The sequence below is a fragment of the Sminthopsis crassicaudata genome, chromosome 2, assembly GCF_048593235.1.
Source record: "Sminthopsis crassicaudata isolate SCR6 chromosome 2, ASM4859323v1, whole genome shotgun sequence".
Taxonomy (NCBI): Eukaryota; Metazoa; Chordata; class Mammalia; order Dasyuromorphia; family Dasyuridae; genus Sminthopsis; species Sminthopsis crassicaudata.
This window is the reverse complement of record NC_133618.1, coordinates 121,657,325-121,681,007: the sequence shown is the minus strand read 5'-3', so window position 1 is coordinate 121,681,007 and position 23,683 is coordinate 121,657,325. Positions and strand designations below refer to the sequence as shown.

Sequence of the window (23,683 nt, the reverse complement as noted above, 5' to 3'; positions counted from 1 at the left end):
AAATAAATCTGACAACTTGGCATAGCAGAGAGATCTAATTTTTTTTCATACTATTCAAAATAGAAAGGACTTCAAGTATAAGTCCTGAAAATGTAAGTGGATCATTGCACAAGGGATGACCCTCTTTAAAAGGAACATTTGCTAAGTTTTTTTTTTTTTTTAATAAAATCTTTCTCAAAAAGAAATTGAAAAATGTGATTACAGAGATACATTTCTTTAACTCCAATCTCTCTGCCCAACTCATAAAGAACACATAATTCAAAGAGCCTTTAAACATTTATTTCTAGCAGTTTGAGACATTTCTACATAATCTGTTCTCAGCCTCTTCTCTTTGCCTCCTCCTCTCTTACCTTGTGAGTTTTTGGATATCAACACGGGAATGGGGTCAAACTCATCTTCTGCCACCTTTTCGGGGCCCTCAGGAGCATCAAAACCTGAGATGAGATTACTATCTTCTGCAGCATGAGGTAGGGATGGAAATAAAGAAGCAGAAAGAGCAGAGATAGATGTTAGCTCAGAAAACAATGTTAGAAGACACGTAATTCCCATTAATAGGGTTAGGACTGTTTTTAGAAGAAGGTGAAAGTACTGCCTTTTCTGAGTTGAAATTAGAGGTGAAGTTCATAAGGAAGGGAAAGTGTCAGGAAGAACATACTGAGAAAACAGGTCACTCTTGTGACATCCAAAGAAAGACTCTTTGGATTTAGGGATAGAGAAAGAAAAGGCATAAAGCACATTTATCTCAACCCTAGATGCTCAGTTTTGTAAGAAAAAACTGGTTATTATTTCTTTATTGATCATGGTTAAGAAATTAGAAAGGGAAAAAATGTAATTACTACTACAATGCCTCTCTCTCTCTCTCTCTCTCTCTCTCTCTCTCTCTCTCTCTCTCTCTCTCTCTCTCTCTCTCTCTCTCTGTCTCTCTCTGTCTCTCTGTCTCTCTTTGTCTCTCTCTGTCTCTGTCTCTCCCTCTCTGTCTCTCTCTGTCTCTCTCTCTCTCTGTCTCTCTCTCTTTCTCTCTCTCTTAAAATTTTAAGGTATCTTATAAAGCACAATAGTTTCTGGATATAGACACTCCTCTCTCCTAAAACTTCCTTCCTTGAAAACTAAGAAAAAAAAGACAATTAAAAGCAACCAATAACATGACCACATCTAAGGATGTATATTACTATTTTGTTCTTGTGGTCACTGTCCAAAAGGATAAAGGTAAGTTTCATTATCTTATACCAGCAACTTTCCCCCCCTCCAAACCCATGGAAATAAACTCTTTACTATCTTTATGGACAAATAGAGGGCTAACTAATGATGAGACTTAGAGCCAGGAAAACGAATTAGTGGCTTAAGATCCAAATACTACCTAGCAACTTGCACAAAATACTTCTGAAATGACTCAACTGGGTAGGCATTTCTCATTCTAGAGAAATTATCCAAATGACTTAAGATTCTCTGAGTGGATTGAGGGGGAGGGGATGTAGGGAGGGAAAGGAGAGGAGAGTGAATATATTTATATGCTAGTTCTCATCCAAAAGGGAATCTATTCATGTACAGTGGGAAGGCAGGTAAAAGTCATGTAAATTTATTCCTCTCAATTCTAATTAGTGCTTCCACACCAGCACATCCCAGCTGGGCCCCCATTTTACAAGGGATGCTGCTCTGTAATTGCTCATTGCTGCTGATGGGCTCATCTGAAACACTGTCAGGCTTAATTGTTTAAATAGGCAACTTGCTCAATAAAAGCAAAATCTTTTAAACACTGTCAAAGACAAAAAAACAAAACCTCAGCTTGTCACTGTTAGATGAAGACTTTTTTTCAGAAATTTCTTTCATTTAGGAAGAAGGGCTTTAGGAGTCTGAGTTTTTTTTAATTCAGAAATATCACTGCTTCAAAGAGGTAATCTTCACAACCATGTGTCCAAGAGCCAAAGTGATCAGGAAATAATTTTTAGTGTCTTAGTGATCCCTTTTCCCTCTGTGCTATTGTTTCATCACATAGATGATGAAATGGGAGTTGGGAAAAGAAAAGGGCCAAATCCAGAAATTTGATGTTAGATAAAGATCAAAATTATCTAAGTTGTAGACTCAGACCCAAAGATACATCTTACATGAGAAACATAAATGATTATCCTTCCAGAAGACTATAAACACCTTGAGAGCAAAGATTATCTTTTGGTCTTTTCTGGATGTCTCCCGACCAATGCTTAGTAGAGAGTCTTCAAAATAACAGGTGGTTAACAAAAGCTTAAAGGGGAATGGAATTTCCTACAGTAAGGAAGAAGCACTGAACTACCAGCACTCATAAACAGCCCTGGATTTAAAATCACCTAAGTTTTAGAGCAAATGAATGTTACCATAGAAACAGTCATCAGTGGTGAGAGCTTTACAGGTTTCCCAAAGAAGACATACTCTAAAACCGAAGAATAGGAATCAGGCCAGTCTGACAATTTTTGAGATCTGAGAAAACTTTTAAAAGACAGAATCTCCTTCGTGTCTTCCATATTGATCTCTCAATTTCATAACAGAGAAGATTTATTGTATTTTAATGAAACAAAGTAACTTAATATAAGGATCACTTCTTTATTGAATGAGGATTGTTTTCATGATTGGTTTGTCCTAATCTTATATTTTTTAATGCACTAAAAACATTATTTTGAGAAGGGTTTCACCAGAATGTCAATGGAATGAAAGACATAAAAACACCTAGGTGTTCTGTAAGGCCCATTTTAATTCTAATATTTTATGTTCTCTCTTCCAAGGGTTCTTTTCCTGATCTGACAGTATATGTTCTAGGTCTTTCAGTTTTAACATTCTGTGTTCTTTGTCCTTAAAGGGAATAGCATTAATTGAAATTTAGAAGATTTGGCTTGAATCTTGGTCCTATCTTTGTAAGAATGAATGAGGTGTACTATGTAATTCCTAAGGTTCCTTTTAGCAGAATGATTTTAAGGAAACCTTGACATTCTGATATTCTAGGTTCTAAGTATTTTTCAATTCTAACATTCTGTATTTTGTATTCTCAATTCATTTTATGTGCTGACATTCTGTAATATTAAAAAATAAAAATGTATCAATGATGTTATATAAGAATCCAAAAGGCCTAGAATGCACAAATCCATTTTTTATGCATAGATATATCAAATTGAAGAGGGATTTCCTAAGGATGATGAAATTCTCTAGCTGTTCCTGCTTAAGAATGACATTTTGCAGACTGTATCAAGTCATGGAATACTGCAGGGCCTCCTCATGGGGGTTTATGGTCTTTCAAAAGAATTGGCCTAATAATACACACAGAAAAAACTAAATTTATGAAGAATGAACATTGTTCACACTATGATGTGCAGCTGGGTTGACAGCTCATTGAATTAGCCTATTAGTACATGCAGATTGATACTGAGCTTGCCAAAAAAAGTAAGCAGAAGTAGGAGAACTCAGGCTAGGTTGCATTTAGGGAAATGGCACAGAGCTTTCAATGATCCCTGTTGTTGTAAAAGCCCATATTTCTCATGGTGATACCATATGGTTGCAAACCACAGAACACTACATACTCAGAAAGATAATGACTACATTTGACTCACAGGCTAATGGAAAGATGCAAGGTGGGTGTAAGCAGGTTGTAGCGTGTTATCAACAATGGCTTGTGTTTCATAAATGACATAATTTAAAGCATATTGACCAGAAAAGAAGGTGGGTCAGTTATGTATCAAGATCAAAAACTAACAGATGGACAGTTTGAATGTTGTACTGGAATCTATTAAACATTAAAATAAACAAAAGGAGGCCTACCACATATAAGATGAAACCTATGCAAAGAATTTATGGAAAGATAGGAAAGAATTACAAGGGGATGAGATATTATGGCCTGGTTGTGATTAACATTAGTGGACTGAACACTTACAAGAAAGAGATTCACACTGACAATGTTAACTATAAAATAGTAAAAGCCCCTATTAAAAAGCCTTGGTGCAATCTGCTGGTAAAGAGGGTTAGCTTGAGCTTGCTTCTTCTAATAGAATTTAAAGGGAGCAGTTAGTGGCACAATGGATAAAGCACTGTCAGGGGAACCTGATTTCAAATTTGGCCTCAGACACTTAACAAACATTTCCTAGCAACCTTGGGTAAGTATTTAACCTCAGTTGCCCTACAAAAACAAACAAATAAATAAGAAATTAAAGGACTAGGCCATGCTGGTTCATGGCCTTAGTAAGGATTTTCTCTTTCTTGACATCAATTTCTCCTCTTCCCAAGAATATAGTTACTCAGGATGAATCTGATTTAGGTTCTAATATAGAGCTGAGAGATGACAGGCAATTTGGCAAGGCAGTGAATAGAGTGCTGGACCTGAAATCTGGCTTCAGATACGGCAAAGCACTTCACCTTATTTGTCTCAGTTTCCCCATTTGTAAAATGAGCATAATAATAAAATTTATTTCCCCAGATGGTGTGAGAATGAAATGAGAATTGCTTCTTTGTCTCAGTACTTGGTTCAAATTCACCTCAAAATTCAAGGAATTTTGTTAACTTAGGGGAATGTGGGAGAAAGAAAGAGTTTGGGGTTGATATCTTTATTCCAAGCTATCTTTCTGTTTTGCTGTCCAAAAGTGTGAGTTGGACTTAAAGAGAATTTCTTAGTCTTGTGAGAGAAAAGGGGTGTAGTGGGGTGGGAGGTCATTTGTTAGACTCTATTACCAAACTTCTAACCATTTGTTTTGTTCCCTGTGCCTCAGGTCTGACCCCAATCATTTGGTCCATAATCCTATGATGTCATTTATTCTGGGCTATTCTTTGTTCTGTTATAAAAGGGGAACTGTCCTCTTCCTTAGGGTTTTTAATATTAATGGAAGAGATCCCTTCACCTATTACTTATCCATTACTTAGCATGCCCTTGCTAAGAAATGTTATCTTGCTTGGAAAGTAAGAATGGTCAATGAGGATTTTTGAAGGATGCAATTATACATTTTGTTTGGAGGAGGAGAAATTGTTCCCTTGGTATTCACTAAAATACTTTATTATGTAAAGTATATATAAGCCAGGTCTGTCCTGGTTTGCCTAGGGTCTTGTTTCCTCATCTAAAAAAATGAAGGAATTGGACAAGGAGATCACTGGAGTTCATTTTCAGAAGTATACTCCTAGGCTCTCAACTTAACACAATAAATTTTTTTTAAATTTTATTTTGCTGAGGCAATTGGGGTTAAGTGACTTTCCCAGGGGTCACACAGCTAGGAAGTGTTAAGTGTCTGAGATCAGATTTGAACTCAGGTTCCTTTTTCAGGGCTGGTGCTCTATCTACTGCGCCACTTAGGTGCCCCTAAATTTTTTTTTAAAAGAAGTTTTAAACCAGCTATATGTATTTGAACTTATTTGAGCTCATTGAACTTAGAGCTGGAAGGAATTTTAGAATCCACCCATTTTATAAATGAAGAAATTGAGGCACACAGAGTGACTTACAGTCACATGTGTAGTTAAATAGCAGAACACTCAACCCTCAGATTCCAAAATCTAGAACTCTGTCAATAGACCATGCTACTATCTTTTTCATTATTTTAAAGTCATAACCCATTTTAGTTAACAATTATTTACAAATATTTCTTTAAAATTCTGGTAGTTCTACCAACCCCTTCCCATCCCTTGTTAGATTGAATCACTGAGGTTTTCTACATGGAATGAAAGTGATAAAACAAGCTAACAAGGAAACAGTGGCACAGATAATCTTTCAGGAAAAACTCCATCCTCCAGTCATTCTCTCCCTCCCCTCCCTGGACAAACAGGAGCACATGCCATATCAAATGTTTACCTTTATGAGCTGGAGCAGAAATTGCCATGGGAGTGAACTCATCTAGAAGGTCAGTAGCTGGGTTAGAAAGCAGAGAGGAATCAAGAAGGGAATCTTCCCCAGGGAGAGAATCTGAGTCCAGAAGAAAGGAATGCCGGGAGCATGAAATAGCATATATAATAGGAGAATGGGATTAGACTGTCAACTTTTAGGTTACTGGTTTTACGCTCATTCATACAATTCACAACAGCAACAACAACTACAACAACAAAATCCACGTCTAAACAACACTACCAAACAACATTTATATAAAATTTTAAAATTCTACAAAGAATTCTGCATAGTGTTCTAAAAGTCTTAGTGCAGTTTTAAACAATTGTTTAATAAATGCCTTGTCATTCATTAGTGGATAAACATAGAAGACTTTTTCTCCCAAAGCCATCAACTTTCTTTAGAACATGAACTGAGGTCCCAACCCATCCATAATTGTCATCCCTTTATCAGGAATGCTACTCAATGACAAACCTTCTCTATGTCCTGTTTTTAAAGGCGTAACATTAAAGTATCAAACCCAACATTTATACCTAGATTGAATGTAGATCATTTTCTGCCTCTATCCTTTCCACAAAACAAATTTCTATTTTAATCAGGCATTTTCCATGGTTCTATATTAGGTGACAAATTCAGTGCTTTTCTTGCAAGATTTCTCAACTCTGTATCAAGGGCACAATTATATTGAGTATTTAAACAAATTCTAACTCCTCATCCCCCCCCCCCAAAATTACATTCAAAATTAATTTTTAAAAAATGTATGTGACTACAGTCACATTTCAGATGTACACTTTTAGTTATATCTACTTCAAGAGCAAATAAAATTGCTCTAATATATTCACAGTGATAAAGATTTGCTTTTTTCCTCATAAGGTTGTACCAACTAATGGTGTTCCACACAAAAATCACCACATCATAACCAAACTCCTATAAGATTGTAAAAACCTGAAGTAATGTTGCTAGGTCAGTCACTCATTCATTTAGAAGATAGTTTGTATGGAGTTAATTGCCTTTTACAATGCTGATTCACCTGCTCATATTTTTGTAATCCTAGTTAATAATATTAAGATAGGCTATGCCTGAAGAGAAAAGAATAGTTTGACTACTTAGTTAACTAGGAAAAAAGAGAGCTGCTTTTTAAGTTTCATAAGAAAGCTAAGGAAAACAGTAGTATGGAATTACTACAATAAACAAAATTTATCCTTCATATAGCAAGCAAGTTACTGAACATCCATAAGCTAGAAATGAGAGCACAATTAATAGCGGCTACTCTTGTGGACAGTAAAAGGAACCAAAAAATCACATCCTTAATTTGATTTAATGTGGGTGGGAGATAGACTGGCTCTCCTCATTAGAAGGAGCTTGGGTGTATAGATAGGACAAAACCCCCAAGCTGACTAGTCTTATCTTCATGACCAAATACTCTGATTTGAGGAGAAATTTACTAACCTGTCCTGTTGGAAGTGACAGAGTCAGTCTGAGATGGGAGGCGCTGGGGCATTGGGGGCTCCAGTCCTGGTATGAGACTTTCAACAGCAACATCAACTTTTCCTTTGGCAGCAGTGTTAAAAAAAAAAAAAATCAAGGAAGGGGGAAACATTATAGGAGCCAGAGGAAAACTGAAAAGAACTGGAATTACAGAGGAATGAAGTTCAAATTCCAGTTTTGCTATTTATTAGCTGTGTAATTGTAACTCATTTTCCTCTTTAGATCTGTTTTCCCATATATAAAATGAGGAGTTAGATTAGATGGTCTTCAAGGTCCTTCTCAGTATGAATCCTATAATCTTATGAGAAACCAGGACAGTTAATCACTGCACAATAACAAGCCTGTGCTCAGAAGTTTAGTCAGTGGGCCCAAGAACTATGTCACAGGAAGAAAAGCTTAAGAGTATCTGGAAATGTTTAAATCTGAAAAGAAGTAGGAATTGGTAGCAATCTTCACTCTTTTTTGAGGTCTTCACTACTTTAGACATTATATTTTCATTTATGTATATTGCCTTATGACAGATCTTTGATTGTTATTTAATTTTTATGTCAATCTCTCCAACCAGATCATAATATCCTTGACTGAAATTTCATGTCTTTTATAACTCTGTCTCCCTCACAGTATCTAACATAGTGCTTTGCAGAGTGTACATATTTATCTTCTAATAGGTAGGTATGTTATTCTAAAGTATCATTCCTCCTTTAAAGTTTTCATCTGGAATAGTTTGGTGCTGAAAGTGGCAGAAACATTACTTCTGCATAAAGACAAAAGAATTCTATTAATTAGTTAAGCATGTAAGTTATTGTCTTTTTATAGGTAAGCAGTTTGGCATTTGAAAGGGATAAGAAAATAATTTTTGTTTAATAAAAACAATTATAATTTGTGCATAAAAACACAGTTTTCATCTAGGCTATTGGTTGCAAAATGGACAGAGAATAAACTGTAGCATAAATATAAGGACTTAAATAATCCTATGAAGGATGCAGCATCATGACATGTTCAGAATCAAAACATGTCTGTTTGATGGTTCAAAAGGAAGAAAAAAAAATTTTTTATTAAAAACAGTATAAAAACACAGTTGCCATTGCCAGAGGCACAGCTTAGGAGATTATGTATTGCTGAAGCTTTAGGATACAGCAGTTTTTAAACTCATTTGCATGGAACCCTTAAGACTTAAGAGGTCAAAAACTTGCATAGTGAAAAAAACATATCTGTTTAGACATTATGAGATCATTAAATATGGAGAAAGATAATTGGTAAGTTTTTATCTCAAAAGTCAAAACTGAATAACAGTTTGCTCTTATTAATGCTACTGAAAGAAGTAAAGAGGAAATAGAAGATAAAAAAAATGATAAGCAAAGACTAAAGAAACAGTAGGGGAGAGCAAAAAAAGTCAGCTCTTCTTTTTCTTGGTGCTCTGAGAAGTGGCAGCTGAAGCAACTGACTGACAGAAAACTTCAGATAAAAGATTCCAGATGGGCTGAGGAAAAATTAGAGCTCATTGGACAGGAGTTATTGCTCTTCAGTGCCACCTAAATTTTGAGAGTGGTGAGTCCTTCTAAAAGTGCATGTAGTTTTCTACCACCAGGGAAAAAGAGAGGCTGGCAGTTGATCTGCTCAGAGCTGTTTGGTCAATGGAGCATCCTGGTGAGTAAATGGCTGTTTGGGCTTGTCTGTATTGCCCAAAGAGAGCCAGTAAGGAATTATGTATTTTTCTAGCTTAAAGGAAACTACTAGCTAAATTAAGAGTATCATACTTTCTCAGAATCTTTTAAAGAATAATCTTGAACTGAAAAAAAATTATAAATGCTCTACTGGTTCAAGAATAGGAAAAAAGTGGTGTAGTTGAGCTGGAAAGTGGGAAAAAATAAAAGGAGAACAGTATATGCAGTTCATGTAGTATAGATGCTCCTAAATGGAAAATTATCGAAGCCTGCTGTCCAGAGAATTAGTTAATTCAAGCACATGGATTTTCCTCCTTATGCTAGGTTTCTATAAGTCTGTGACTACTGTCTCCAAAAGTTAATTAGGTGTGATCCTAGTTAATGTGTGAATTGCAATATGTTTCTAATTCCTGAATTTAAATTAATATGAGCATCTTGTATACACATACACACATACATACAAATTTTGTCTTACTAAAACATTGAGAATGAATGATATGGCACATAGGTAGGGGCTCAAGAACTAAAATGATGACTACAGAGAGTATATTCCCCCACAACAAGGTCATTCCTAGGACTCTGAGAGTATGTGAATGGGGTAGGGGGTCTCTTCTCTGGAAACTCAAATCTGCCAGGGTGAGGACAAGTTGGCAAAAATGAGACAACAAATAGATGTCCCCTTGACCTGTATGAGCAGTGATATAGCACTATATGGTGATCATACAAAATTTACCCCATTTACCTATACTATACACATATATGAAATACTTTTCATTTAAATGGAATATAGTCAAGGAGTCAGAAAGAATAATGAAAATCCATAAACACTTGGCTATCTTGACTAAGTATTGTCATATAGAGAAATTATTTTACCTAGGGACCAAACTATATTTATGTCTTAATATAAGAACCAGGCTTATAGGTGAGGATTACAAAATTTTTAAGCTAAAATGCTGGATGGAATCTAATAAAATGAAATGAAACAGGGATAAATAAAAAGTCTTAAAGGGGATACATGGCTAGACAGTAGTTTCACTGAAAAGGATATGGAGATTTGATAGACTGCAAACACAACATCAATCAACAGTATCATATAGCAGCCAAGAAAAGTAATAACAAAAAATAATAAGGCTTCAGTAATAAAAGTATGGTATTCAAAAAGAAGGATGTGACAGATAGCCCAAAGGGATTATACCTTGATCAGACCACACTTTATAGTACATGTGTTTACAGATGTGCACAGAGATTGGTCCACATTCTATGTATATTTATGATTGGTTTTTGATCCATGGGTAACATTTTAGGAAGACCATTGATTAGTTGAAGAATATCTAGAAGATTAAACAGTATTAAAATGATCTTATGAAGTTCAGAATAGATGAAAGATGTTGATCTTAATGAAGAAAAAGTTTGGGGTGGGGGATATACTAACTTTACATTGAGTAAATATTAAATATTAAATAAGTGATTAAAATCATAACATTAAAAGTTTCTTGCCTAAAAATATTATTTTATATATAAAAGCATTTTCACAATGCTTTTGCTTGTAACAGTGTGTTTAAAAGATTGGTAGTACATTAATTTCATTTCGTGGATGGAGAAACTGAGGTTCAGAAATTTGCTAAGATAACACAGCCAGTAAATGAAGGAGCTGGGCTTATGCCCAGTCTGCTTTCCATATGCTATAGTGGCCTTCCATGCTTTATTAGATTTTACCATAGCTCAATAAAACACTGGGTATCCTAAGCAGCTTCCTAATTTTTTTTTACATAAAACTCTTGAAACACAAAAGCATGCAACCCACAACACAACAGTGACAGAAAGGGAAGGTTTTATTAGTTTTATTATTATTATTATTACCATTCACAGCATCTGAAGTGCTACCAAAGGGATCTGCCAGAGGTAAGAGGTCAGGAAGGAGAAGTGAAGTACTGGGAGATTTGAGCCCCTCGATAAGCTTTTCTGGGTTAGAGAGAAAGGAAGGAGAAAGGAGAAAAATCAATGAAACAACAAAAGTAAAACTTGTCATTTCTCAAGTTTAAAAGATACATCAAAGTTTCTTCAAACTGAGGGGAAATCCTAGCACATAGGAACATCACTAATAACAGAGTAACCATGAACAGAAATCAGTGAATCAAAAAAATACAGTTTGAAAGAGAGAAAATAAAAGCCACATGTGTCTCTGGTTTTGAGAACTAGGATTAAGTTACATCAGTATCCTAAAAAGATGAGAAGCTATATTTAGAAGGCAAGAAAATTCAGGGGAAAGAAACACTGAAAAGTGAGAGGTCTTGATCTTGAGTGGAGAACAAATCATAGTGGAAAAGACCATTTAGTCTGGAGAACAAAAGACGTGGCTGAGGGAGGTAATGTACCTAATACATTAGTTATTAATTATATAATTATTATTATCATTATCATCGTCACCACAGCACTTTGTCATAGTACCTAGCATCAAGTAAATGCTAAATAAATGTTAGGTATAGAAAAGCTTTTCTTTTAGGTTGACTGTCATGTGGAAGAAGGAACATACTTGTTCTGTGTTGTTCCAGAAGACAGAATTTGGGCCAATCATTTAAAGGGTGGCAAATTTTGGTTCATTATAGAAAGAACTCACTAAACAGTCAGAAAGATTCAACTGTGGAGCAGACTATTCCTTATTAGGGAAAATGGCAAAGCATAAGAAGGATCAGTACTCATTATCAGGGCTGCTTTAGAGAGGATGCCTGTGTCATGATAAAAAATTGATTGAATCTTGGATTCCATGATTTTAAAACTTTCCAAATGTCCATTAGAAATGCTTCATTTTCAACCTGACTACAAAGGCAATATTGACACAGCAATATTTTTTCCATAACCTCCAAACTCAGCATTTTGCAAAATTTAATTAAGATACAATTAAAATATCATTGACACCTATGCAAAGTGTTTATAGTTGTGAAGTATTTTATATCAGGTACTTATTAATTTGTGCTATTCTTGTGCTAGAGTAATAAGAACAGAAATAGGTAATATAGCTTTGAACAGAATGCTGGACTTGGGAGTCAAAAGATCTTGATTCATATACTGCACCAAGCATATGCTAGCTGGATGATCATGAAAAAAATGCTTAAAGTTGTTAAGTCAGTAAAATGAAGGTGGGTAGAGGGGAAATCTTTATATTTGCTACCTCACAGGGTTGCTGCCCTAATGAAAACCTTTTGCAAACCTTGAAATGTGACATTATCTTTTGCAAGAATATGATATCTCAGTCAATGAGTGCATGTAGAAATAGCATCATCAGAAGCAAAGTTTACAAAGTATTTTTTTTTCCAAAATGTTCAAGAGGGTATGGCAAGAGTATCTGAGGTTAGGAGACCTGTGCTCAAATCCCCTCTATATGATTGTGGACAAGCCATGTCACTTCAATTTGCTATTGTTTTCTCATCTATAAAAATGGAGAAGAATATTTATATTAGTTACTCACAAGGTTGTGAGCAAATTAATCTAGAAACCTTTAAGGGAACTGGGCATGGTGGTACATGCTAGTGATGCTGTTAATGGAGGAGGCTGAAGTTGGTGGATTGCTTGAGTAATTCTAACCTACAGTAGGTTAAAACCTATCAGGTATAAATGTATCAGGTCCAGCACTAATATGGTGAGTTACTAAAAATGGTGGGCTACTAGAGTGCCAAAGGAGGAGTCAGTATTACTATTGCTGTTATCATCATCATCATCATCATGTTGCTCAGTGACATGGCCTGATATGGCCAGGATTTGAAACTAGGCCTCCTGAGACTACAAGTTTTGAGAGTAAAGATTATCATCCAGAGAAATTTGGCTTATTTGCAGGAATAAGAAAATATATGGATGGAATTTTAGAAATCAGTCCAAAGTCCCAAAGTTCCTGTGCGAAACTGAACATTGGGGAAAGATGTATGGTTTGAAAAAAGATCACACAGAGTAAGCAGTATAGCTTGGAGAAATCTCTAACATATATCAAAGTTAGAATGCTTTCATAAACAATAATAGTTAATATTTATAGTGTGCTTTAAAGTTTAAAAAGCACTTTTTTTACTTTATCTCATTTGATTCTCACAACAACTCTGTGAGATGATATATTACTATACCTATTTTATAGATAAAGGAGACCAGTAGAGATCAACTAACTTACTTGAAATCATAAAGCTAATAGTATTTGTTTTTATTGTATTTTTTAATTTTTATTTTTGTTGAGGGAGGTTGCCCAGGATTATAGTTAGTTAAGTGTTAAATGTCTGAGTCCACATTTGAACTCAGATCCTCCTGACTCCAGGACTGGTCCTTTATCCACCATACTATCTTGCTGCCCCTACATAGTTAATAGTATTGGAAACAGAATTCAAACTCCTATCTCGCTGATTGCAGATCCAACATGCTATCCACTAAATACTTGAGTCACCTTAACTGAAAATGGAGCTATTGTACTGCAAGAGGGAGTAGAAAGGGAAGCTCTAATGGACAGGGTCTGTGTCACTTTAGGGGAATGATCACATTCCCATTTGGGTTTATGGCAAAGGGATATTGCTTGACAGGGTGAAGTCCCTAGATTATTTGTACTTCATTGTTTAAGTTACGAGCTCCATAAAGGAGAGTTGTATAGGAGACAAGACTAACAACTCAAGTTTTATATAATGGCAGAAAAGAGAGAGATGGAAGGAAAAAGAGGGAGAAGAAGAGGGGCGAAGATGAGGAGGGGGAGAAATAGGAAGAGACAGAGAGAATATGGGGAAAGTAAAGAGAAGGCAAGAATGATGATGAGGGAACGAGAGAGAGAATAATACAAGGAGATAGGAGAGGCAGAGGAAGGAAGGGAGAGAGGGAAAGACTGGGATGAACAGGGGAAGGAAGACAAAGAGAATCACTGAATTCAACTATGTTAGCCTAAAGAAGACACTGGTCAAGAGAGGTCCAAGTTATGCAATATAGTAGAGAGAGTGCTGAATCAGGAGTTTCAAATGTGAATCAAAGTTCTGATTGCTTCCAAGCTATGTGACTCTAGTAGAAAGACAAATTAAGAGTCAGAGGATTTTAATTCCGACCTTGTTTTGTATAACTTTGGACAAATCATTTCCTTTTTCTGGCCCTGCCCCCTCTTTTTCTTCTGCCTTATAAAATCAGGGGAATGAAATAAAGAATCTTTAAGGACCCTCCAAGTTCTAAGTCTTGTTCTTGTCACTTAAACCCCTGGGACTTGGTTTCCTTGTCTGTAAAGTAGGAGAAGTAATATTTGCATTATCAATCTCACAGGCTTGCTTTGAAGAAAGTTCTGTAATCCTTCAGGTGCCACACGACTGGGAATTTATTTAACAAGTCCCAGGAGGACAATTCTGAAAGCAGTGCAGGGAAGGCCCTATATGAAAAGGTCCCCCCCACTAAGCCTATAATTTATTTGTTGCAGAATAGGCAGAAATAGTTGATTTTTCTTTCATTCCAATAAAACTGTTTTTTGAGACATTGTAGATAGCCTGCTTGCAAAGGGAAATGTTAAATGTTGGGTTTCAGCCAAAATCCTTCCAAATGCAGAGATCGTCTCTTTGTTTCCAAGTTAGGGACTGAGACAAATAATGTGCAGCACTCACAAATGATAGTACTTCAATAATTAAAATATCTATGATATAGTTCATGTAGGGGGTATCCTCCCAATAGAAGCACCTCCAATAGCTCTATAAATTAACAAATGATTTTGAGAGAGAGGGTGGGTAAGTAGTTGCTGTCAGGCCAACTTAGTGGCCAAGTATATTAATGGTTCAATCATGGCTCATTCCTCTTAGACTTGAGAGGTAGGTTTGCCTTGTGGTCCAAAATGTCAGCAAACATGTGAGCAGGGGGTACTGCACACATTAGAGAGAGTAGAATAGGCAGGTCAGAGACTCAATATCAGTCTTGTTTTCCTATCTCGACAGACCAGTACCTGATTGTGGACATTCAGCATTTATAGCACAGCCCTTTTGTTTCCCAGTTGAAAAAAATGAAGAAACATTCTGCTTAACCCTAGAACAGATAATTAGGAGCAAGGGCTGAAAGATACCAAAAGGCAAACTGAGGCTTGAATATATGCCCATCACTGTGCTAGGCACACCAGGGATATGAAGACAAAAATGAGGAACCTTTTGCCTTTGAGGAACCATTTCTAAATGAAATGGGCTACTTTGAGAAGTAGTGAGTTCTTTTTTCCTGGGGGAAGGGGGGTCTTCAAACTTAGGTTAAAGGACTACTTGTGAGGTATGTGGCAGAAGAAATTAATTTCCATGTGTGGTTTGGAAAAGATGGGCATTGGAGTTCCTTTCAATGCTGAAATTCTGCATTTTTTTTGAAGCCCAAAGGGGTTAAGTGAATTATCCAAGAATTACATAGCTAGTTGAGAGGCTGAGATGAGACTAAAACCAAAGTCTCTGATTTCCAGAAATCAGTATTTTCTCCTTTCCCATTTGGTATTGCTTTCAAAATTGGTGGGGAAAAGGGTTGGGGAAGGCAGTGAGTGAATGTGCATATGTGAGATGTGTTATTAATTTATTGTGTCCTTATTCCTCTGCAGATGCCACAAAGTCATTTCTTACACATCCTTGAAGCAATGTTCTAGAAGCAGTACAGTCCCACATTGGCTTTCATCCTTTTTCTCTTTCTCCCCAGCCCTTTCACAAATCCAAATTCTCTTCTTGAGACCTTAAAAATTAAACTTTTGGAAAACAATGTGGAAATGGGTATTTATGCCCACTTCACCCCGATGCCCTGTCACAGTTTCCTTTACCTGGTGCATCAGGTACTGGGAGAGGAATGAAAGGATCAGACACATTCAGAAGAGGAGGGCTAGCATCCAGACCAAGCACATCTTTCGTTTTTTCAGCTGGAGGGTTGAGTAGTGGCCAAAGATAAAGAGAGAAAAAGAAAGAGAAAAGCAGAAAACATCAAGAAGCTATGTAAGATTTTTCCTGCCCAGGTAATTATTTTACGTAAGAGCCAACAAGGCTTCCTGTGGTCTAAGCAGGATCAGTATTGGAGGGAAGGGAAGGAGAGAAGGAGAGAAGAACAGAGGACAAAAGGGACAATCTGTTTAGATATAAACCAGTCTTACTGCAGTGGTCCTTCAGTGTTTACAACTGGATCATAGAACATTTCTGTATGCAGACATCTCGTCACCATAGTGATACTAGCAGAATATTTACATGAATCCTTGAGTTTCACCTCTTCAGGAAGGACTATTAATCCACATCTCTCCCCCTTCTTGGAACTCTCACAGACTTACTGTCTGGATGAGGTGCTTTGGTACTTAACTTTGGTAACTTAATTTCTTTCTACATTTAACAGAGTCTAATTTTCACTGGCCTGGGCACTTCCTTTATTGATGTTATCACATCTAATCATATATTGTTTCCTATAATTATCTGCATTCTGAGTATGGAGTATCTTCCCAATTAGACTAGGTTAAATCATACCAGAAGGGAAAAATACTTGATGAATGAACTGAGGTAGGGATAGTGATTTCTCTCAAATCAGTAGGATATCCCTGGCATATTGTTTATAATCATCTTAAAATATAACAGTCAGCAAACAAGCATTTGTTAAGCACCTACTATGTTCTGAGGATATAAAGGAAGGCAAAAGTCAGCCAGCCCGTGCTTTCTGGAGATAGCAGCACACAAATAACTGTGTTTGTGTACAAGATATATTTTGAGATAACCAACAGAGGGAAGGGACTACATAACAGAGAACTAAGAAAGGATAGACAGTGGAATTTTAGTTGAGACTTGAAGGAATCAGGAAATAGAGATGAAGGGAGAAAATTCAAGGCAGGGGGGATATTGAAAATACTTGGAGGAATCAATATTTAAAGCTGAGATATGTGTGCGTGTTTCAAATGAGACAAGCATAGAGATGTCAAAGCCAAAATGATATAATACAAAGGACACTGGCATTGCAGTCAAGAAGTCCTGGGTTCAAATATTGCCTTTGATACTAATTACCTGTGTGATTTTTAGCACTTAACTCACTAAGATCTATCTGACTAGATGGTCTCTGAGGTCCCTCATGACCTCTACTCCATATAAATTGAAGGCTTAAATGGACTACATACCTTACATCAGTGGTGTCAACCTCAAATAGAAACAGGCTCCATTAATCTCTAAATAAGGATCCTGATGACTCGTTTATTAACTTAGTTTTAAGATGTAATATTATCTATATTTTAATACATTTTTATTTTGTTAAATATTTCCAATAATATTTTCATCTAGTTTGAGCCCCTGTACTTAAGCTCTAGCTGTTTCACACTTCTGCCTTAATCCATGAACTAATCATGGGGGTTTCTTAACCACATTATCCATCTAGTCATAAGAGTTCCATATGTTGGGATGCAACACTTGTTTTTTTTTTTTGGTTTTTTTTTTTTGTTCTTTTTTAATGCTTTTGTCATTTTATTTCTACATAAATTATGTCCTTGGTGATTTTGTATATTTTCTTCTATAACAGAAAAACATTACTCTAAGGAGTCCATGGACTGCCAAAAGGGGCCAAAGACATAAAAATGGTTAAGACTTCTTAGTGCAACTTGTCTATGTCTGTAGATATGAAATGACCAAGAAGTTGTTACTCACCCAAGGTCATCCAGGTTATTTGTCACAGTATGAAGAGCAGAACCTAGACTCTCAGGGTGCTTTAACACTGCATTTTTGACTTTCACAGGAACAAACTTGAAGAGACTTTAGAGGTCTTCTAGTCCAAACTCCTCATTTTATAGACAAGAAATGGAGCCTTTAGTTGACTTAAAAGTCATATAGGGAGTTATGTGGCTAAACATAATAGCTGAAATCTATTTCTGATTCTAAACCCAGAACTTTTCCCTCCTATACCATACTGCTTCCTCCAGCCATTAGCATCAATCTGTGGGATTACTAGAAATGAACAAAACTTTTACTAATTTATAAAGGAAACTGGGAGTTGAATTGTCAAAAGGCAGGACTGGTTTTAGTCACCATTTCCAATCTGCTAAAAATCTGAGAATCCACAGCTCCATCTCCTTTGATATTTGCACCAGAAAAGGGTGTTTAAAAGAACCCCTTGCCCAAAGATTGTGCTTATTAGTTTCCTTGGCAGATGATCTGGGCTTAATAAAAGTCTGTGCCTATGTGATTTTCACAGCCTCATTTCCTTTTTTTGAAGGCAAATGAGCATCTTCCTTGGCCAAAGGACAGAGGGCGTGACAAGCGAGAATTACTTTGTGACAAAAAAAAATTAGGGAATGTCCTAAATAAAGAACACAGATAAACTAATGTCAAAATGAAAGTCCTTCAAAAAGTTTGAAACTTAGTTATGCAAGCTTTTTGTTGCAACTTTGTTATGCAACTAACTGAACTACATTAATTGGTAATGCCTTTTCTGGAAAGCAATCATTACATATTATTTATTATGGTATCCCCAATATCTCCCAACAGAGCTAACTGCTTAAAAAATATTTGTTGAATTTTCTATTTGCCTCTCTGGAAATAGATGTCCTGCTTCAGTAAATAGTGGGTTTCACCTTTCTGGAAGTCTGTAAAAACGATAATGATAGTGAACATTTCCGAAGCACTTACCATATGCTAAGTACTGTATTAAGGACTTTAAAATATTATCTCATTTAATCCCTGGGAAGGAGGTGCTATTATTCCCCCCATTTTATAGATAGCATAGTTTTATCCATTTAGGGGCCACATTGTAGTGAGGATTCTAGTTCAGATATGGATAGGACTATCTTAGACAGCTCTGTAAGGTCCCTTCTAACTCTTTTGTTATAGAACTCTCTGTGTATGTCTTAATAGATATTTAGATATTAAATAACTGGAATTAAACGTAAAAAGAAAAAAAAAAAAACCACCTGGGATAGACTCTGGGTTCAACCATTTAATTAACTCCATTGCAGATTGTTTTGAAAGCTTCTTGAATTTTTGGTGTCTTTGTAATGGTCAAATACAAGAAATATGAAGGCTTGAAGATACGTTAAATGAAGATATACAAAGAACTGGGTTGACCTTTCTCCTTCTGCTCTTCTGAAGTCAGTCTTTGAACTCTGTATTCTGGGTTTCTTGGGTAAGAAAAGGAGATCCATTGGACCACCACTTTCTATGCCCTCAAATAAGATGTTGGCTTCTGAGGAAGCCAAGAGTTTTTGGGAGAATGTTGGTCAACGTACAGCTCTAGAGATTCTGGGGTTTCTTCTGAATTTCATGCACAGCCCTTGAAGCAAGTGCAGAGAAATACAACATTAAAAAAAGCAAAGTGAGATACCAAAAATTATACCTAAAAGGAACATATGGATAATCATTTCTACTTAGCAGAATTAAATGAATTAGTAACCTGGAGGAAAAAAAATGACTAAGGCTCTTTGTCACTGACTAGAAAAATCTTTTTGCTTAGCCTTGGTTAGTTTTAGCTACTCAAATTTTAGATTTTGAAACATATTTTTTACAGATAAAAAATAAAATCAAGGAATGGGATCCCATGAGAAGATGTCATCTCAAGGACAGGGCCTGTCACTTTATACCTCCCCACAAGCTACCTCAAGTACCCTATACCTAGTAGGCAAATATCAAAAAATATTTGTTGATGATAGTATTTGAAATGTCTCAATTCATTTTCTCTTGGTTTTTATTTTAATTGGTATTCTTTGAATCAGTTTGCTTTTCAATTTAATTCAATCTGATTCAGCTCAAATCAACACTTAGGTGCCCACTATGTTCAAGGCAGTGTAGTAAGCAGGAGAGATACAGAAACAAAATTGTTCTGAAAGAATTTGTTCTATTGGGGAAATACAATGTATACAGAAATGTAAATATAAACTCTACAAAGTTACAGAAATATATTTCAAGAGGGAGAAAATAATAACAACTGGCAAGGGGGTGAGGGATCAAGAAAGGCTTAATATAGGAGATGGCACTTAATTGAATTTTAAAGGAAACCTGGGGATTATAAAAGATGGCAGTGAGGAGGGAATCTAAAGAAGTAGGGGTATAGCCTTTGCACAATCATGGAAGCAGGAAATGGAATGCTGCCAGCAGACCAATTTCACTCTTTTGTTTTTAAAATAAAGTGAGTTGGGAACACACAATAAGACTGGAGTGAATTAAGGAGTCAATATATGAGTACTTTATTGCACAAAGAAAAAGAAGCATTTATTCTAAATTCCATTAGTGTTATACTATATTGCTTATACTTCTATTCTTTAAATTGGCTTTAATTCTTTTTGAATTTTGAAAAAGACATTTATTTAGTAAAAAAAAAAAAAATCTTATCTGCTCATTTTCTAATTTATTATTTAGCTGAAATACCCTAATCCTGTTCTCCTAATCATAAGCATGTTCTAGAATAAGAGTGTAGCCAACATTTTTGTGATCTATGCTCACAGTTGAAACACTAATATTGACTGTTAAGAGTTTAGGAGAAAGCTAAGAGGATTTTATAGGGAAAAGGTGGGGGAAGGGAAGTAACAGCTAGAAAACACTACTTGTCAATCACTCTTCCCTACACTTCACCTGCTTCACCTCCATTTCAAATAGAAAGTAGATAGGGAGGAATATTAGTTGGTGTCTGAGTAGATGAGAACACTTTCTCTAAGAAGCAAAGTCCAGGAGCAAGCACTGAACTCTAGATCCAATATGTAGTGAATGAGTAGTCTTTGGATTAGAAATAAATGTCTAACACTTAAGGGTTTTTAAATTCAGCCCAGAAAGATTAAGGAAAAACAAGTGATTAATTGAATATAGTGAACCTTCTCTAGGAAGGAAAAATTTCTTTTGTTAACATGTTAGACATTTTATTTATATCTGTTTAAGTCTTTGCCTAGGATAGAGAAAGTATAAGTATTTTATGAGAACACCTGTCTGTTTTGTTGCATCACCTTGTTCTTTTAGACAGCAACACATTCACTCATATATCCTATTTATGTTTCTATCAAATCCTTGTAGGTAAACAAAAAGGTCAGATCTCACTATTTTGCTTAGACTACAAGTTCAGGATCTAAGGAATTACTAATTCCCATTACTGAGCCACATGGGAATTTTTAATTGCTCTGTTTTTGACCCAGGTTGATTGGCTCCTCCTTAGGAAACTTGATGGTTACTTATTCCTGGGGACTCACCTATTTAATTTGTCCAGACATTCAATCAGCCCAGCCCACTGCACCTAAGAACTCCATAGACCAAAAGAGTCACCAGCTTGAGGCTCCCTGGTCACTGGAATCACCATATCCATCCACCTAGTCCTTTGAAATATTCATCCATCATACAGCTTGAGTTCAGAAACATGAATCACCAAAAATGTACAGGGCTTGCTGGCAAGCATTGTATATGATACCAATAACAGGACTATTTTTCCTTTAAGCATTAATCACCCTTACCGGTTCCAGTTCCAGAAGAAAAGGAGGAGGAGCCAAAAGCATCTGCTTGAGTAGTGGCTGTACCTTGTTGAAAGCCTGGGATCAAACTCTCTGCTGAACCACCAAGTTTCTCAGGAGGTTTGCCTAGAGTAGTAAAACATACAAATGGCTATGAATATACACATCCAACATTCTAGATCTTCTAGATGTTCCTGTTTGATTCTCAAATGTTATAACAACATCTCACTCATCTGGCAAGCTCAAATTTGAGGAATACAGTTTAGAAGTCAGAAGCAATGGGAGGAAAATCTTAAGCGGGCAAAATAACACAGAAATTAGAAAAGCTTGTGTCGCAAAAGTCAAGCAACTGTAGTTCCAGTTTCAACAGCTAAGCTTCAGCTTCCTCATCTATTAATGAGGAGAATGATATTTGTACTATCTAACTCACAAGATTTTTATAAGACAATCACTTTATAAATTTTTAGGGGATATTTAAACATAAGTTATTGTTATTATTTGTACAGTGGAAAAAGCATCAAGTTCTTATACAGAACATATTTTCTATTTTATATGGAATTCTAAAAGTTCTTCATTCCTAACCCATTTTACATGGTTATTGTTCAGTGATTTTAATCATGTCTGATTCTTGGTTACCCCATTTGGGGTTTTCTTGGAAAAGAAACTGGAGTAGTTTGCCATTTCCTTCTCTAGTTCATTTTACAGATGAGAAACTGAAGCAAACTGTGTTAAGTGACAGTAAGTCTCAGAGAGAGTTTTTGAGGCTGGACTTCCTGATTCCAAGCCTAGTGCTCTATCCATTGCACCATCTAGTTATCCTCAATGTATATTAGAAACAACAAATGAAAATGGGTAAGAGGGCACAGAATATTGACAAAGTCTAATTCTTATGTTTCAGTGGGGTATGGAAGTGACACTAGGCTCTTAAAGGCTATTCCCATGGAACACAATTTCAGAACCATTCTACAAAATTAGAGAGACTTTAAGCATGGACCAAACATAGACTCTCTGGTTTGAATACCAGCTTAGTGAAGTAAGAAGAGGCTCATTGGCAATAGCCACCTAAACAAATCTTTATGTAATGAATTCTTTGGCCATGGCAACTCAAGAGACAAAGGAAAATGCAAAAGGGACCTCCAAGTTATGGGATGCTATATCTAAAGTGATATGGCAGAGCAGTGAGAAAATGAAATAGAGGATACACAATTTTTAGAATACCCATCAAAATAAACTTAACTGTTGATATGTTAAGTGCTTAATTTTTGTTCATTTATCAGTACATTGATAAAAAGTGGTTGTTCTTTCTATACATGAAACCAAAATATATGTGATATAATAATGGTCCATAGGTTCTCCTTGGAGACACAAATAAAAGAGTTAGTTTTACTGGATGCCCAAAGGCAACAAGAAACAATTTCATGGGGCACTTGATCATCCTGCCTTGATATTCTCATGATAAGCATGAGCAAAGACCATCCTAAAGATAACTGCAGCACTTTATTGCAGCAGACAGAAGAAAGTATACTAAGAATTTCACAAGATCCTCCAAACCAAGATAACATATACTTCAGTACTTGGTGATTTCAGTGAAAATGTGGGCATAGGGGAAGGCAATAAAAAAAAAAAAAAAAAAAAAAAGGAAATTGAGTGGAGAAATATGAAAAAGTCAAAGATTTGTAAGATACTAAGAAGTTTTTACAATTGTATGTCATCACTACTTTCTTCAAAAAAAGAGACAGAAGGTACTTTATATGGCAAACCCTAACAAACACATCACACACACACACACACACACACACACACACACACACACACACACACACACACACCTCTTAACTGATGTGAAACAACTGGTTACTAATATACTTTACAGAGTTACAGAATCAAAAAGCTAGAAATTATACAGAAGCCTCTAGTACAACTCATACCTAGACAAGAATCCTTTTTACATCATTCCCAAGAAGTGCCTATCCAAATTTTCTTGGAAACCCTCTAGTGAATCCTAAACCTGTTTCTTTGTCATTTCTACCATTCCAAAGAAACAATTTAAAAAAGGCATTCGAGAAGACAATATAAACAAACCAATCTATATACCTATCTTTTCTCTATAATCTCATATTTGAATATGATTTATAATTATTTGAAGTCATTCTTGATGAAAATTTGAGAAGAGAACAAGCAGTCTTTTGCAAATGACTTTCAACATAGATCAGATATTCAATCAATTGAATATATTTACTGATTATAAAAAGCATTTCTTAGGATAAAAAGATCATAGACATAGAGCTGAAAGTGATCTCTAATTCCTTCATTTTACAAAAAGACATT

The 23,683-nt window shown here is 35.8% G+C and overlaps 1 protein-coding gene across 11 annotated transcripts in view; it reads right to left on the bottom strand.

Annotated features, from left to right (window-relative positions):
- AAK1 (AP2 associated kinase 1) overlaps positions 1 to 23,683 on the bottom strand; it is a 229,303-nt gene that overhangs the window by 14,931 nt on the left and 190,689 nt on the right. For 2 of the 11 annotated variants that reach the window (XM_074287127.1, XM_074287128.1), the window contains exons 15-20: positions 21,359 to 21,481; positions 15,740 to 15,835; positions 10,831 to 10,932; positions 7,268 to 7,369; positions 5,789 to 5,899; positions 351 to 455 (exon numbers count right to left, since the gene is read on the bottom strand). In XM_074287127.1, coding sequence (XP_074143228.1) covers positions 351 to 455; positions 5,789 to 5,899; positions 7,268 to 7,369; positions 10,831 to 10,932; positions 15,740 to 15,835; positions 21,359 to 21,481 — 639 coding nt within the window. Of the gene's footprint in view, positions 1 to 350; positions 456 to 5,788; positions 5,900 to 7,267; positions 7,370 to 10,830; positions 10,933 to 15,739; positions 15,836 to 18,847; positions 19,201 to 21,358; positions 21,482 to 23,683 lie in introns of those variants that run through there. The other 9 variants (XM_074287123.1, XM_074287124.1, XM_074287132.1 and 6 more) reach the window with 7 other exon arrangements.